The 17,678-nt window shown below is 37.6% G+C and overlaps 1 protein-coding gene across 5 annotated transcripts in view; it reads right to left on the reverse strand.

Moving 5' to 3' along the window:
* Positions 1-17,678, reverse strand: part of ADGRG6 (adhesion G protein-coupled receptor G6) — a 138,398-nt gene that overhangs the window by 72,302 nt on the left and 48,418 nt on the right. For all 5 annotated transcript variants that reach the window (XM_060115355.1, XM_060115350.1, XM_060115352.1 and 2 more), the window contains one exon: positions 818-1,159. In XM_060115355.1, the coding sequence (XP_059971338.1) occupies positions 818-1,159 (342 nt within the window). The remainder of the gene's footprint in view (positions 1-817; positions 1,160-17,678) is intronic.

The following is a 17,678-nucleotide window of genomic DNA, read 5'->3' on the forward strand; positions in this document are numbered from 1 at the left end:
TTTCAATTAACCACACATATATCTAATGTCACTCACAAACAGTAAATAAAGCTGAAACCAAAAACACAATTTGTAATAATAATGGTCAGAATGGTGCCTATCTCTTTTGTTTCTTTCTTTCTTTTTTCTTTTTTTTTTTTTTGATACATAACACCTACTTAAGCAGCTCAGAAGGGAAAAAAAAAGTATAACTAAATCTCACAGTCTCAAAGCTTGAGTTTTCCTTAAGGAAAGACTGGCTTGGAGAGAATGAGATTATTTAAATGTTCTGATATGCCAGAACCTGGGAAATACGTCTGATAAAAATATATTTATTTCCTTCAAGTCACCATTTTCAAGGGGCTTTCCTCAGGCTCTGCTGTTTATTAGCTTCTGTTATACATAGCTCTTTTTACATTTTAATTTATATATTTATTTACCATATTTGTCCCCCTAGTTCCTGAAAAGGGCAACACCTTAAAAGCCTAAAATAAAAGGATTTCTAAATAAGAATGTTTTAAATGTTTGATGGAGAGATGTTAGAATTACAGATTCAATTATTAGCTGTGGGATATCTACAGGGTCTTTCAAGCAGCCTTTAAATGTTCTGTATATAAACAATATAAAAGAATTCAGCTCTACTGTAACCAGATTTTGGATCTGGTAACTATATCACTAATGAGAACGTTCAGAGAACACTAACAGATTCTTGCACTTAAATTCTAATCCTAGTCATTCACATTCACATAAAAGAGCATAACTGTCTTCTGGTCCTCATGTTTATTGTAGAACATGCTAAATGAAACCAGAAGGTTGGCACTGCCTTTGGTTTACATACCTCTGATGTAGCTGGCATTGAAACCTTTCTTCTGGATGCTAAAGTCACTTGAAAAGGACACATGCATCTCATTCGCACTTGAGTTAAATGATAGGCCTTTGGCAGTTGCTCCACAAAATTTAGTCTGGCTCTCTCCATTATCAAGGGATAATGAGTCATAAATGCAATTGGGGGCTTCTTCAATGTCGAAGTCATTAAACGTTATCTGAATGATATAGCCCACGGGGGCTCGGAGGGTCCACATGCAAGCCTGGCTGTTGGGGTAGTCGTTAGGGTAGCACGGAGAAGTAAAGGTTCCAGAAGGGTTGGAGAGGACAACCCTGCAGTTGGCACATCCCCACGCTGCTGGCCAGACAAAAGAGAGACAGAGAAGGGCTGGGATCAGAGGCGTGAAATTACCCAAGAAGTACCACACAATGGGGACAATCAAACAGTAAACATTTTAAAATACCAAAACATAATCATCAACATTAAAAGGAAAATGAAACCATCTCAAGAAGAAAAAGAAAAACCAAAAGAGCAACAAAAAGTAAAAGAAAAATACAAAATTTTAGAGCACTGAGTTTTTAAACTGGGGGCTCATAAATGCTGAGAATCTGATAAAAGTCAGGGGAACTCCCTCCAGTAAAGTGTACAGGGGCCACTGCCCTTGGCATACAATTTCAGGGAGTACATGAGGCCTCAGGATGCAACACTGGATTTAACATAGATACACTGATTCAGATTAAGAATCCCTACTCTACAGGCTAACTGAGCTGGGGTGGAGGGGATCTTATAGAACCATAAATATAGAACAATATTACAACCCATGGAAGAGAAAGAGTTAGGAAATAAATGTTTAAAGAGAAAGCTAGTTACCAGTACAAAAAATTCAACACGTTATCTTCTGGCAGATGGTATTTGTTTCTAAAATTCAAATAAACAGCATCACCTTGTATGTGTGAAGCACTTATAGTTTTGTGGGGTTTTTTAAATTTATTTATTTTATTTATTTTATTTTTGGCTGTGTTGGGTCTTCATTGCTGCATGCGGGCTTTCTCTAGTTGCAGCGAGCGGGGGCTACTCTTTACTGTGGTGTGCAGGCTTCTCATTGCGGTGGCTTCTCTTGTTGTGGAGCATGGGGTCCAGGCACACAGGCTTCAGTAGTTGTGGCTCGCAGGCTCAGTAATTGTGGCTCGAGGGTTCTAGAGCGCAGGTTCAGTAGTTGTGGCTCACGGGCTTAGTTGCTCCGTGGCATGTGGGATCTTCCTGGACCAGGGCTCGAAACCGTGTCCCCTGCACTGGCAGGCGGATTCTTAACCACTGCGCCACCAGGGAAGCCCAGAACTTATAGTTTTGAAAAATACTTTCACTTCTCCCGCTTGTTTATTTTAGTTGGTAATTATATACCTGTGAGATTATCTTATTTATTCATTCATTCAGTGAATATTTATTGAGTGCCTGCTACATGCCAGGCACTATTCTAAATAGTATATACCAATGAGCAGGAAAGACAAAGTCTCTGTCTGAATGATTCTTACATTTCAGTTTTGGACCCAAAGATAAACAAACAATAACGTAACGACAGATGATAATAAGAGGTAGGAAGAAAAGTAAAGCAATCAATTATTTCTCAAGTAGTATTTATCCAGGGCCTGGTCACCAGTTGGATCCAGAAACCAAGGTCTACTGTCTTTCTATTTAGTGATGCTTTTGAAATTAATATTCATGTTGCTTTTAAACATTTGTATAAATGTAGGCAGCAATGTCATTTATCCAACATTCTGTTATAAAACTGACACATACACTTTCTAACAGTAAAAGACTTCTACCATGTTAATGGAACTCACTCTCCACTTACTGCATTCTTCCCTCTTTTACTGAGTTGAGTAGAATGAATATGCAATGACTTTTCTTGAAAACGGTAGTTAGTACAAGTATTACTTATTCTTCTATAATGCAGCGATATATTCAAGGATTTAAATGTGTTATGCTGCTCAAGTTAGATTTTTCTTTTTTCCTTTCCCTGTGGCCACCTTGTGTTATGCAGGGGTTTGCTTTGCCAACTCTGCTCCCCAACCATTCTTTCTAACTTGCCCTCCCTCTGGCTCTTTCTCCCTAAGTCTCCAACATCTTTTACAGGGCTGAGGATAGACAGAGAAAACAATCTATGATCATCAAGTGTTAGCCAGATGCCTTCTCTTATCCGTTCCTGGAGCACTGTGCTCCTCTCCCTGTAGCATGATTCAGAGCAGCTGGGTTAATTCCATGTGTGAGATTATTTTGTTTATTGTCTGATTCTCCCACTATTCTCTAGGCTCAACAAGCAGAGGGTATGTACTGTCATAGTCACCATCTTACCCCTCAGGAACTCACAGCACCCCTGCCACATGGGAGACCTTTGATAAAATTTGTTAAATGTATGAACAAATAAATGAGTCACTTAAATGAAAGAAAACACACCTAAATTAAAGAATGACTAAGTACAGTATATGAAACTAAGTCAACCAAAGTCTAAGTCCAAAAAAAGGCTGACTGAATAAGGTCTGGAATATCTCTTTGGATGGGGTTTCGGGGCTCTTTTTTCCAATGGTTTCACTCACAGCAAGAGACTGAGATGAGCGGGACCTGCCTCTCTGGCACATTTAGCTTTCTATTACTGTACCTTGGGCTCAGGAGAGAGAACTAATCCTAGTAGATTAACAGTAATGTATCCAGTGAAAAGCACTGGAGATTATAAAAGAAAAAAAGAAAGGAAAATAAGATACAGTCTCTGTGTCATTCCAACATGCATGCACGCAGCATCATTTTTCCAAAATGAGATGCTACCCCCTACATCCAAGACCCAACTAACGTTCATTGTTGTCTTTATCATGATACATTATTTTTGCCAAATTCTTCCCTAGAGCTAATGAAAGGTATAAAAACAAGTCAATCTGACTGACCACACTGACCATATAATCTTGAATAAATTAATTTCTCTGTACCTCAGCTTCACCACTTTATACTGGTGGTAATAAAAGTGCCCACCACACATGGTTATAGGGAGGAATAGATAGATTAATACTGGAAGGTCCTGGAAACTGTACTGGCCACAGTGTTAGCACTATTTAAATGTTGGCTATTATTAATCATTACTATAACAAAATCTGTGCATCAGTAATTTAAGAGAGAAAAAGTAGCACCCCATTTTAACAGAATCGCTTTTTCCCTTAAGCACTCATTGTGATAGAAAAGAGAAAAAGAAGACACCCATAATAATCACTTAAAAGGCACTTAAAGCATTCTTCTATGTGATTCTCATCTGCAGTAGCTAAACCGCATTTAGAGATAATGCTACCAAATAGCGATTATCTTAATTGGATGAAATGTCAATTAAACTAGGCACAGTATCATCGTGTTCATTATATTTATAGATCACAGTAAAGGGCTTTCACGTAGATTATCTCACTTGGCATCATAACAACCCTGGAAGGGCTTCCCTGGTGGCTCAGTGATTGAGAGTCCGCCTGCCGATGCAGGGGACACGGGTTTGTGCCTCGGTCCGGGAAGATCCCACATGCCACGGAGCGGCTGGGCCAGTGAGCCATGGCCGCTGAGCCTGCGTGTCCGGAGCCTGTGCTCCGCAACGGGAGAGGCCACAACAGTGAGAGGCCCGCGTACCGCAACAACAACAACAACAAAAACCCCTGGGAATTAGTACCTCCTCCCTCTTCAGATGACACGAATAAGACTATTATAGATTATATAACTTGTCCAAAGTTACATATCTAATTGATAGCGGACCAAGGTTCAAACCAGCTCTTTTGAATATAAGTCTAGTGTTTTTCTAGAGGAGGAAAAAGTTGCCAAGATTAAACAAAAGACACAGCAAAGTGATGAGCCCAAGTCTTGTTTTAAGAGACAATGCTTTTTAATGGGCAATTTCATAGTTAAACATACGAAATTAAGTGTAAACATATGTTTACAAACTTAGTGTAATCACCCTAAAATTGCTATATTTTAAGAAACTAATTTTGAAATATTTTAGTAAAGAATGTTAGAGAGTCTAAAATGTAGCGCTTTGGATTTGTCCATTTGGAGCCATGAAATGTCACTGCTAATTGATTCCTACACAGTGAGCCAGTTCATGAAGAAATTAATTTGTTCTCTCTTAAAGGTGGGGCTACTTAAAAAGATGGCTACTGAAGTAGCCACTGAATGAGGGCTTGGTAAAACCAGAGTTAACATTTTCTAAAAGCGAGCCAACTCAAAACATCTGGCTCAAGTTGTTCTCAAAGACAGATATAATAACATCTTCACACTCATAATTTATAAAAGCAGTTTTCCGGTAATCTAAACAAACAAACCAAATTCCACCCTTGGTTCTTGCCTATGCTTGCAGTGTTGAGTAATAATTTACTTCTGCGTATTTTCACAAAACTTTATTCTTCAAAGAAACGCAAATCTGAAATGGAAAACCTCCCAGTTACGCCAAAGGCTCTTTCAATTTATAAAGAACACTTAGATTTAGATTTAATGGAACCATTATCTCATTTTTTTTAAATCTGAGATTTGGATTCTTACTCCACCTTTGCTGTAAGTACTTCTCTATAAATCAAATACTATGTGCTTTAAAATCTAAGACAGGAGTATCAGATCCTAAGAGATAAATAGAAAGAGATCAATTTCAGCGGCTTTCAACCCAGATCTGTAGACAAAATAACTGATTTTCCTATACTGTGTTAAGTGGTGAAGAAATGAATGCACTTAAATCTTTTTTTTTATTTGAATGTGTGTAAAACTGACACTAATAAATTTGCTGTAAAACCTGCCTGGTGAAAAAAATATCTCCAGAAAATTTCCTTTCAGTTGCCTGTTCAGTTTGCATCTATTCAAAGTCGCTGTTTGAATTACCTATGTGAATCTATTAAATTCTAATCAATGAGTTGCTTAAAAAAGTTTAAAATATTTAGTAGCCTTGGTGGTTTCTGAAGATTAAGCCTAAGGGCAGCAACTGATAGCTCCAGGATCAGCCTGATGCCTTAATCATTACCAAGCCAGGACAGCCATACACCATTTCTCCAGATCAAGTGAAATGCTGCCAGATATAACAGCATTGAAATGTAAAATATAAATAATACTTTAGATGCTGGCATGTGTTAAATGACTGATAATACACAGAACTGAATGACTTCATCAAAGTAAGTATTTAAATTTAAGTGATTTCAGGCCTCTATGCATATTTTTTCAGGATGGCAAGGAATCTGAAGGCAATCTGGCTGTGACATCTGCGTTTCTGTTAATGTGACAGACTTGGCAAGCATCCCCACACTCCCTCACCACTCCTCTTCAAGCTCTGCACTCAAAGACAGCATTGCTGTCCAGGGGAAACTCACTCTTTCACCAAGGTTACGTTGGCCATTCCATTCTCCTGCTAGAACTCTCAGCAGCCAAGGAGAAGGATATCTGTTTGCTCTCAAACTCCTCCTAAAACACTGGCTTCCGCAGGGTTAACCAGAAAATTGTCTGATTTCCCTCTGTGATGTTTCAACCTCAAAATGTTCTTTGGAAGCACCATGAATATGAAGGTACCGCAATGACTTAGGCCTGAGTTCAAAAGTGTACCACTCTACTCGAATGAGTTCAATTAAGTCTGGCCTTGCTAGAAAACTAACAAAAAGTTGAAATGAAGGTTTCTTGGTGAGGCACCATTAAGCTTGACAATTTTTTGAAGCTCCAAAGAGATCCATATGCACCACACCCTCAAACACATTTCTGTCTTCTGTAATACTGTTAATGCTTAAACTTTGAATCCTGTCTTTCCATAATCACCTTGGCATGATAACATTCCATATGTAACTGCAAAAGGTAATACTTTTGGGAGATCCAAACAAGTGAACTGTTGTAAATCCTTCTGGAGTCAGCTTATTATGTAGATATATATCCCTTGCAAGAGGATTAAACACACAATCACACGTGCATGCATTTGCACACACACCCAACACACATTCTCATGGGAAACTACTCTCTCTTAAGTAATGGCTGAGTTTTTCTCCAGCTGTTAAAAAAAACAAAACAAAACAATCTAAAGGCAATGCACAATTTGAAACAGTCTACAGCTGCCTGGCCTATCACTTAATCTACCTTCTGGTTAATACATTCAAGTCTCTTATCCCCTCCTTTCCTGCACTGTAAACAAATAACTCTGTATTAATCTAGCCATGGACCTTCTTGCTCTCTAGTGCATAGACTTCTGAGCACTGTTGAAAGAATTCTCAAAGTCATGCAGATTATTTATACTAAAGAGGCTTCCAATTTGATCTCACTCATGCTCTGTAACATTTGATGCCTCTGAACATTCCCTGATTCTGAGTCTCTCCACTTGGTTCCTACCATCTCCTTGTTCTTGTCCTGCCCTTCTCTCTGCCCTCTCTGAGCTTATCTCTTCTCTACTGGCCCTTCCAATCCTTGCAATTCAAAGTATGGGCCTCAGACCAGTAGCATCAGCATCATCTGGGAGCTTGTTAGACAAGTGGAATCACCCAGACATTCTAAACAAAATCTATATTTAACAAGATTTTCTGGTGATTTGCAAGCACATTAAAATCTGAAAAGCACTCCTTTAAGTAACAACATACTGCAGAAGCTATTCACAATCTCCATGCATGCACCTGCTCCCAGGAAGATCTGCCTCTCCTACATCTCTGGCAGTTGTATTTGTTCCATGACCCCAGGGGAGGACCCCTGACCTGAAGGGAACCAAATCATGGGCTTGGCTACTCAGTCAGATTCCCTCTCTTTGAAGTTAGAGGCACAGATAATTTATTCAGAAAACAATAATAGAATGACAAAGCTATATAAACTCAAAGGTAGCAGCTTCCTTGGCCACTTGCAAACAAAGACACTGATGGGCAGACAGAGAAAAGAGAAAGAGAAAAAATGTAAGGACAGAGAGATGAGAGAAAACCAGAACTTTGAAGAGCGGAGACTTTAATTCTAGACATGCCATGTCCAGTCATCAACGGAGGAGCTGTTCTTTGTGGCTTGTCCTTGGATTCTATGACAAGAACTCTTATACCTACCGCGCCACTTCTGTTGTCCTGCATTATGGATTTCTGATCTTTAAAACCAGGTCTGCCCCAAGCCACTCCTTTATGGGGCTCTCCTCTCTCTTCAGCTCTTCTCCCCCACGTTCATTCTCTCTGGGTGATCACATCTAAACATAGGCCTCCATTATGTCCAAATGCTGACAACATACGTGGTCTAGTGCACACCATACCCACACTCGAGAATGTCTACTCAGCATCTCCACTTGGATATCTTATAGATCCCTCAATCCAAACATCTTTCCTCAAACCACTTATCCATGTTATAAGTGTTAGTTGTAAGAACATCATCCAAGCTAGGACTCTGAATATCCCTTCTCTCTTCCTTCTTCCACACCCCTTAAAATAGTTTGTCAAGGGCCATGACCATATATGATTTTATTCATGTTTTTTCATTTATCCCCTTCTCTCATTCCCATGGCTACTTAGTTTAAGTTTCTTGTCTTTTCTCTCCTGGAAAAAAGCTCAGTAACTAGTCTTTTTGTCAATAGTCTTGTCACCTCCAATTCATCCTCCCCATCACTACAAGAAATATCTGTGAAAATGCAAATGCAAGTACAAAAATGTTTTCTCAGAGAAAACCATAATTCAAAAAGACACATGCACTCCAGTGTTCACTGCAACACTATTTACGATAGCCAGGTCATGGAAGCAACCTAAATGTCCATTGACATACGAATGGATAAAGATGTGATATATATACACACACACACACACACACACACACACACACAATGGAATATTACTCAGCCATAAAAAAAGAACAAAATTGGGTCATTTGTAGAGATGTGGATGGAACTAGAGACTGTCATACAGAGTGAAGTAAGTCAGAAAGAGAAAAACAAATGTATATCAATGCATATAGTGGAATCTAGAAAAATGGTACAGATGAACCAATTTGCAAGGCAGAAATAGAGACACAAACGTAGAGAACAAACGTATGGACACCAAGGGGGGAAAGCGGGGTGGGGAGTGGCATGAACTGGGAGATTGGAATTGACATATATACACTCATATGTATAAAATAGATAACTAATTAAAAAATAAAATAAAAAATATATTACACCCTGCAGCTAGCATTCTTTCACTGTTTCTAATTTAAACACAAATAAAAACAAAATGAGAAAGAAGAATTAAAAAAAATAAAATATTTTCTCTAACTTGAAATCTTCTCTGAAATCCAACAAGACAAGCTTCTTTGAATGACACATATAGCGCTCCATATTTGTCCTGTTCACCCTTTCTAACTCATCTCTCACCATCCCCCCATAACCATTCACTCAGTAAATACTTATTAAGCATCTATGTGCCTGGCACTGTGCTGGGCACTGGGAATACAGTTGTGGGCAAGATATAATCCCTGATGTTATGGAATGTAGAGATTAGTACAAATACAGATAAGTAGATTGTGATAATACAATGTGAAAATTGCTCTAATGGAGCAGGTAGATGAGTGCAATAACCAATGTTTAGATTGCGTAGAAACAGAGCCATTCCTAACAGATGAGAAAGAAACTGAGACCTGAATATGCAGCAGAGAGGTGGGCCAGTGAAGAAGGGAAGCAGAGGAGAAAAAGAAAAGAGGGTTCTGTGCAGTAGAGTCAGCAGGTTGCAAAGGCTTGTGGGTGAGAGAGAGCAGGGATTGTTCCAGTAACTTACGAGTTTAGTTTAGCTGAAGCAGAGTGTGCAAAGTGGGGAGAAACATGAGATAAAGATGGCAAGATAGGCAGAGATTAGATTCTATAGGATTTTGCAAGCAATGCTTAAAAATTCTTTTTTAAATATAATAAAAGCAGTAGGGAAAATAAAAAGGTCTTAATTAGGGGAAAGTAAAATAATCAGATTTGTATTTAGCAGATATTTTTTAAAACCTCACCCTTGTACACATAAACACAAAATTACCAGTGAACAAAGACTGCTGTAAGAATCACAGCAGCCTAACCCAAAGGACTGACGGATGACAAGAAGAGAGACAAAAGACAGCAAACCATCCTGGCAGCTTGTTTGTGGAAAGAAAAAAGCAGTAACAGTGGTAAAGGAAGATTAATTCTACAAGGATTCAGTGAATCAAAGCCTAACTGTTGATGGGTAAGATAAAAAGGCAGCAAAGTGACCAATGTAGCATTTATTGAAGATCTGTCTTACTTTGATGTATTATTACTCCTAAAAAAGAAACTGAGGGAACTATAAAAAAATAAACACTCACCTAATGTTCATTTTACTTGAGAATGTCACAGAAAACCTTTCCATATGGACTATCTAGGCAGCATTGCAGGGTAAAACTGGTTTATGTTAGCATTAACCAGAAAAGTATTGCTAAATATTACCAACATAAGTAGAGAATGTCTTAGCCTAATAAAAGCTAATTATAGTTCTAATACCCATGAAGGCAATGATGTCATTACTGGCTAAGTAGCGCATGACTAACTTCTTAAGCACATGAATGCAGCTAATGAGATATCCATGTAAAGTACTAGGACTGTGCTTGGTTCAAAGTGAGATGCTCAAATCATATTCATTTTTACTGTTGTGACTGTGGTTGTTATTTAATAGCAGAGCACGTTAGCCATATTTCAGTTTGTTCATTCATTCATTTATTCATTCATTCATTTATTCAATTTTCTGGGCCCCTACTTTCATTCATTTTCAGTTTTCTTTTAAATATTTTTACATATGTTTATCAGAGGGTGGTCAGAGGGAAGGTAGGATTAAAAGGTCCCTGTTATGTGGGTGCAGGTAAAGTCCCTGAAATTAATAGCTAGAACTAGTTTTGCTTTTACAAACTTGCCCTCCTAATAAGTTGGGAGAATATATTGGGAAGAAGATGGTAGTAGCTGAGTAAGTGTATATATCTTAACTCAAATTTTCCAAATGAGCCTTTAAGTTGAAGACATAAAAAAAACAAACAACACAAAACACTCAGGTTTGTACACATAATGGAAGCAGTTTAAATAGTCAAGGTTTGGAGCAAAGCAAATTATAGAGGCAACTGGCATAATTTTGCCCCTTTACAGAATACTTTTTAATGTAAACATCTTAGTAATAAAAAAGAGCTGATGTAAAAATTACATAATATAGATTTTTAAAAATGTTTTTTCATTAAAACTTTCCATTTTATACATAAATAGGTTGTTTAAATATGTTAACTGCCTTAAGTTAATCCATCACTGGAATTAATTTCTTTTCAAAATATTTATATAATTTTAACTTTGCACATAGATCTCAACTAAAATATATTAGAGAAGTGTGTGAGAGAGGGAGAGAAAGAAATAGATTAACTCCAGATATTTTCAGTAAACTCTAAAGTTGAACTTTAAAAAGATTTCTTCTAGTCCAACTCCTTTCTAGCTAAATCACAAGGTCTATCTGATAAAAAAAAAAAAATTGTTACCATTGTGGGAAAAAAACACTAGCAAGAACAATAAAAAAATCATTGTAGCAAGAACAATATGCTTATGAAGCTGAACTAGAAGCTTCCTCAAGATCCTTTCCAGATCTAAAGTTATATCTTTCAAGTTATTTTTTAATGTGAATATAAGCAATATAAACACATATAAAAGTCATAAACCCATCTTCTCTGGAGATGCAGAGAAATAAAAATAACAACTGTAATAGCAACTAGCATTTAGTGAGTGATTACTTTGTGCCAGATGAGAGGGGATTAAATTGCCTTTCTCTTGAAATAATCTATGGTTGTGTGAATATTTGGGATATACTGCAAGTGGATCACAGTGGGTTCTGCCCCTGGCTAGTGACTAGCCATTGAGGTCTTGGTTTCCACAGCTGAAAGAAATGTCTCTTATGGTTCTAAAACCCTAGTACGAGTGATGAACTTAGGGCCTCGCACACATCAGAGCTCCAACTGCTCCCACCACTAGGAAGAAACTTCCAGGAGAGTCATGAAGACATCTGATGTTCCCCAAGGAAAGGAGTAGGCCGACATACAGCTCAAGCTATTATGAGACAAGAGGGTCTTTTTGAGTATTCGTGAGTCTCAGCTTGTTTGTGTTATTTGTCCACTTTGGAGCCGTAAATCAGCCAGTGCAGGTTGAATGCAAGTAGAGCTAATGCTCGGCAAACATCCTGGCTTCTGGGATAAATTCCGACTGCTCAAGAAATTTCCACATCTTGCTAACAGTACTTATTGTGCTATTTTGAATATTGCTGGCTTAGAATTACAGAGCAAGCTGTGACAGATTGTGAAGATTTAGAGTGTGGTTACATCAGGGAAAAAAAATCACCTCCCTTCTACTTAATATAGCTGCTTTTGTATGTTCTTGATGCCTACCAACTTCCTTTACAAAAGAAAAAAAATCATCTATTACTTTCATAAAATTAATACACCTATTGAGCAATGAGGTTGAGCCTTGGTTTGCCACACCATTGCCAAAATGTTTATCTGATTTCAGATTGCACTGGGTCAGGACGAGGTGATGTAGGTGTAATGCTGTACAGCCTCTGGCCGGTTATGTACATCCAGGCAACCCAATCAACTTCTCCACAGTTAAACTGCTTCACCTCTGCCCTGAGGGAGCCTCCACATCAATCACAAGTCTGCAGCAAAAACACTGGAAGAAGTTCATGAAGTTCACCAAGCTGCATAATTATAAGTTTCCAGGAGAATATAAAAATCTACTTGCTTACTGTTTTCTTTCAGCCAGCTTTATTTTTAAACTTCAGAAAAATGGGAGAGTGACTTGTTATAGGTGGGGGAATAAGGTCACACCTGCAGGCAAGTCAGAGAGGAAGCCAAACCACCAAAAGCAGGTGGGCTGGGTGGCCTACAGAGCAAACAAACAGGGCAGCGTGTTTCCAGTTGGAGATGCAACCTAAGAACAGAAGTTGGTCAGTGTCTGAGAGGTCTGAACTGGGGCAAACCTCTCTGTCGCTTGAGAGTGTCAGAGTACTCAGGCTGCACATAACTGTTTCACTCACTACTGAGGGAGCTGAGCCATCATTCGAAATGTCTGTAAAGTGCTTCTATGCTCTCGATCATTTAGCTTTGCAGTGTTGTTTGAGGGAAAGAGAAATGTTATTTTAGCATACAGATTCCTTTCACAATCCCATTTAGAACAGCAAGTAGGGAAGTTTTGTAGGGTGTTATCTAAGGAAGTTATTTTCCAATAATAATAGGTAGAATATTATTCTTGTTCAGTACCAGGTATCATGCATAGTTCAGTCACCGCCCCCCTTCATCAAAATAACACTGATGCTTAGGCAGACTGAGCCCCAGTGATGATTGAAATGACATTAAGGAGGTCCATCTTAGAGAAAAACTGAAAGGGAAATTTCAAACAATGGCAATTTGGGATTCCAATATAAATACAAAGCTTTAGAAACACATATATCATTTTCCCATGGAAGGGTATATGGTGGGAAAGCTATATGCCATTTTGGCATCAAATCTCAATCCAAAAAAGGTGAGAAACTTTAGATTTTTTGATTCTTTAATAATGAATTAAGTAGGAGATATCTGGATCACAGATCTTTTCTGAAAATTATTTGCTAAGATAATCTGAGTAAAATCTCTACTCAAGGAAATCAAAATGATTTTCTTCTCCAATATAATTGGCCGACTTTCCATTTGGGGGATGAGTAAGACATCAGGCATTTTTCTGAAGGAGCACCCAGCCAGCATGGTACTGTTCTAAGTAGAACTGCTAGCCTCTCTATGCAAAATGAGCCCAAACAAAAGAAGTTTATTGAAATTTTAATAAAAGTTAATATTTGCTTGTAAAGTGATGTTAATTGTTTGCATATAGGTGATTTTGCCTGAAAGGAATATTTTCTTAAATTATCAAAAACATTTTCTCTGACACACCATTTTTATGGATATTATTTTATGATGTTTTACAATTATTCTTCTACAAAACTATAAGTCACGATTCAAAAGTGAACAATGCAGATGAAGTTCCTCTGTCTCATACCAAACAACAGTCAATAAGAAATATATGAACCACGCTGAACTTAAAATGCAGGCCAAAGCTCTCGGCGAAAACATAAAAGAGAAATGTTCTAAGTGACTGTATGAAAAACTTAATGTATAGCAACAAATGCAGGATCATATCTGGTCATTAGCAACTCAAACACAACAAAGACCCTTTTCACAGAATATGAGAAAAGCAAAACCTTAAAGGATAGCCTAGCTTGTCATTTCTGTTTACTATATTTAAACATTTGCTCACTGGAGAGCTGAAAATTAAACACCTATAGTTCACATAAGATCTTCTGGATGCAAATCTAAGTTTCCATTTGAACTGGCTTCGGAGTTGCTCCTATGCTAACATCTGTACAGCTGCTCTCAGTACGTAAACCCTTCATACACTTGACTAGAAATAGCACATTGCCTGGCTGGAACTTTTTGCACAGCGTTTCAATGAAAGACACCACTGTCCTCTAAAACACATTATTCAAAAATTAGATTTGGGCTGCTGAAGCAAAAGACAAAGGCTCCACTATATCCTGTTTAGTTCTATCATTTTGCTTCATGATATCATTTTTAGGTACAGCCTTTCAATTCACAATTTGATATTTTTACAGGGCTTCTAGTGATATAGAAGCTATGTAAAAAGATGTGCATCTACCTCCTAGGGTACAGTCTTTCCAGAAGTATAAAAAATAAGGACTTTAGTTAGAAAATTTCATGTTAGAGTAACTTTTCTATCAAAACCTTTAATAAAGGCAAATTTTAATGTTAATGAAATTTTAATGAAAAAAAGTATACCCAATTGTACCCCACTTGGTACAACATCCAAGTAATGTAAATGTGCTGATCCTTTTGCTGTCTTCAGCAGACTGAAAAAAAGAAATAAAAATGAAAAGATAATGCCAATGCTCAGTTGATTTGATCCAGGATTTTAGGGGAAGGCTGGAGGGAACATTCTGCACTAAGAATGTTTGATATAAGCTGTGATTAAATCATCTCAAGATGAGTGGCATTTTGTTAGATATAATTGGAATAGCATTATGACAGATTAAACTATCGCATTTTCCTCTTGACCTCCTTTGGTAACTGGGGTAAGGAATACAGAGAAGTAAAATAAAATAGATTTTGGACATAGCTTGGGTGGGAGCCCTTTGCTGTCTGCTTCCTCTTTGACTCTTTGGGTTATATCCAATAAAAATGTAAGTAGAGAGAAAAAAGAAAACCAAATGGATATCTCTAAGATGACTGACTTATCTTCAGTTCATTCCATGACACTGTGTAATGCCAGTACACAAAGTTACAAATTTCCTTCATCCCACATAGAGAAAGGCTTGGGTTTTTTGTTTCTTCAGGTTTTTTTGGGGGGGAGGGGGTGGAGATCTGAAAATCTTGTGGTACACACTCTGAAATTCAAGACTATTTTTCTTGGCACTCTTCATCTAATTTTATTTGCTTGCTTTTTCTTTGACAGATTTTTTTTTATTGATTAAATACCACAAATTCATAAGATGAGCCAGACTAAACAAAAAAGTAAAGAATAAAAAAGGACAAAGTTCTACATGCACACACATAATATGTGTGCCTTCTGGATGCATATATGATGTAGGCACAGACAATTTCCATGACATCAGGCATCGTGGCTACTTAATTCACTGCAAAATACCTAGTGCCCAGTGTTAGACATGGCAAAGATTCAATACTCAAATACCCAGAAATTGAGAAAAGAACACACACACACGTGTACTTCGAAATATATATACAACGTTAACATATATGCCTTTACATATATTTTAAATATATGTATTATATATGTAACACAAGACATATTTTTTTAAATAACCAGGATTCTTACATGATAGAAAAACATCAACTTGTTTATTCTTTCCTGGTTATGATAAAGTTAAACTAGAATTCCATTCTAGGCTGAGATTATATTTGATTTCATAAAATATGTTTGCTTCACTCTAATCAATCTATACTTACTCAGTACATACTATGTTTAAGGCATAGGTTCTAAGTATTAAAGAGGAAAATGATTTTTTTCGGGAAAAACATGAAGCCATAGCAGAGGGGTCATGAATTTCCCAAAGTAGGAGGGTCATTGTATGTAAGACCAGTTATTGACATTATACATGTTTTCATCTTGAACCACCTGGATCTCTATTATCAATAACATTTAGCAGGATATCACTGCTTGCAGAAATCTAGGTCACCCACCTCATGCCCCTCATTTTACAGATGTGGAAGCTAAGGCCCAGAGATACCAACTGACTTGTCAGAGAGAAAACTATAAATTAAAATCAAAATGAGAATTGTTTCTGTTTCCCAACTATGGTAAATGCAAATATTCTCTAATATGTGTATGCCTGTGCTATATTTAAACCAGAAAATAAACTTTAGCATGCCTAAGATGTCTCAAGTCATGTACAATTATCTTTCCATATTTAAGTTAAAATGTCATAACAACCTTGCATAGTATATCACTGTTTTATTGAATGGAAAACTAAGGTTTCTGGTATACCATCTTAATGCATCACTTTGCTTGTATAATCTAGTCTGTACATTTCTGAAAGTCAGGGGTCACATCTAATTCGGGTTAGTAATCAACATTATATGCTAAATCTAATTCTAGTGGTGGCTATAAGCGTGTCCATAGTATTAACAATGACAATTAATAATAATCTTCAAATTTTCTCCAGAATCAAAGGATGTTAAGGAATCTCAGAGTTTAGATAATCCACTCTACCATCTTTCTCACTGTAAGGAGGAGTAATGTGAAAAGAACATGAACTTTGGAGTCAGGGACACTTGCCATTTGTATGTGATCTTGGGCAAGTCATTCAACCTCTTTAACCTCTGTTTCTTCTTAGGAAAGAGAAGACATCACCTCCTTTTAGGGGTTACTGCATGAATTAGTGAAGCCCTATATAAAGTGCCTTACAAAACAGCTGACATAGCATAGTCATTCAATTACTGCTGATGTAACGGATGCTGCCCAACACTGACCAGATCCCCCCTTCAGGATTGTACTCATTCTCTCAGCTGCTGAGGCTGCTTGCCACTGACAGCTCACAGGTGAGTCTCCCTCAGAAGACTGCCATCACCTGAAGAGACACTGCACCCAAAGTCACGCTTGCTTCCCAGAGTAGCCCTGATCCAGTGACTGACCACAGTAGGGGCACAAGGGCCAGCCTCCTTGCCCCAATCTGAGAACTCTGAAAGGTATCCCAGCTCCAGAGCTGCCTGTAGTATCAGCTGAGGCCATTTCTGTGACTACGTCGAAGCCCAACTTCTCTCTCTGTCCTAGGAGACCACTCCCTGATACACCTCTTACATCTAGTCCCCATTTCAAGGTCTGAGTTGCAGAAGGAACTCAACCTGCAACATCTGGTCACTTCATTGTCTCATGCTTGAATGGAACAGTAGGCACTGAAGATGCTCAGTAAATAAGTCTCCATGGAAACTGCAGTGATCCAGTAGAAAAAAATACTAAAGTGAGAATTAAAAGATGTTACGTCTGGTTCCAGTCATTACCTAGGAATGTTGGGTCACTTTAATATCTCACCTTTAATGGTTTAAAATGTGATGGTATTATAATTTTGACATAACATTTAGGTTCCCTCATTTTAGTTCTCTCTTTAGTCCCTGGTATTTCTACAAGACCAAGAATAAAATTACCTGAATTGAAAACACATCAATAGTTATATTTTCATCAAATCCCAATCAATTCACAGACCAAGATGACTCATTTAAAGATCATGATTTTTTTTCTTAACATACTTGGAATGAAGAACTTTCCAGATTAATCTAACCAAGTGACAATTGATTAAATAATTCATTGTGGAATACTAATCAAAGTATACTGTTG

Source organism: Mesoplodon densirostris, chromosome 12, assembly GCF_025265405.1.
Source record: "Mesoplodon densirostris isolate mMesDen1 chromosome 12, mMesDen1 primary haplotype, whole genome shotgun sequence".
In the NCBI taxonomy this organism is placed as follows: Eukaryota; Metazoa; Chordata; class Mammalia; order Artiodactyla; family Ziphiidae; genus Mesoplodon; species Mesoplodon densirostris.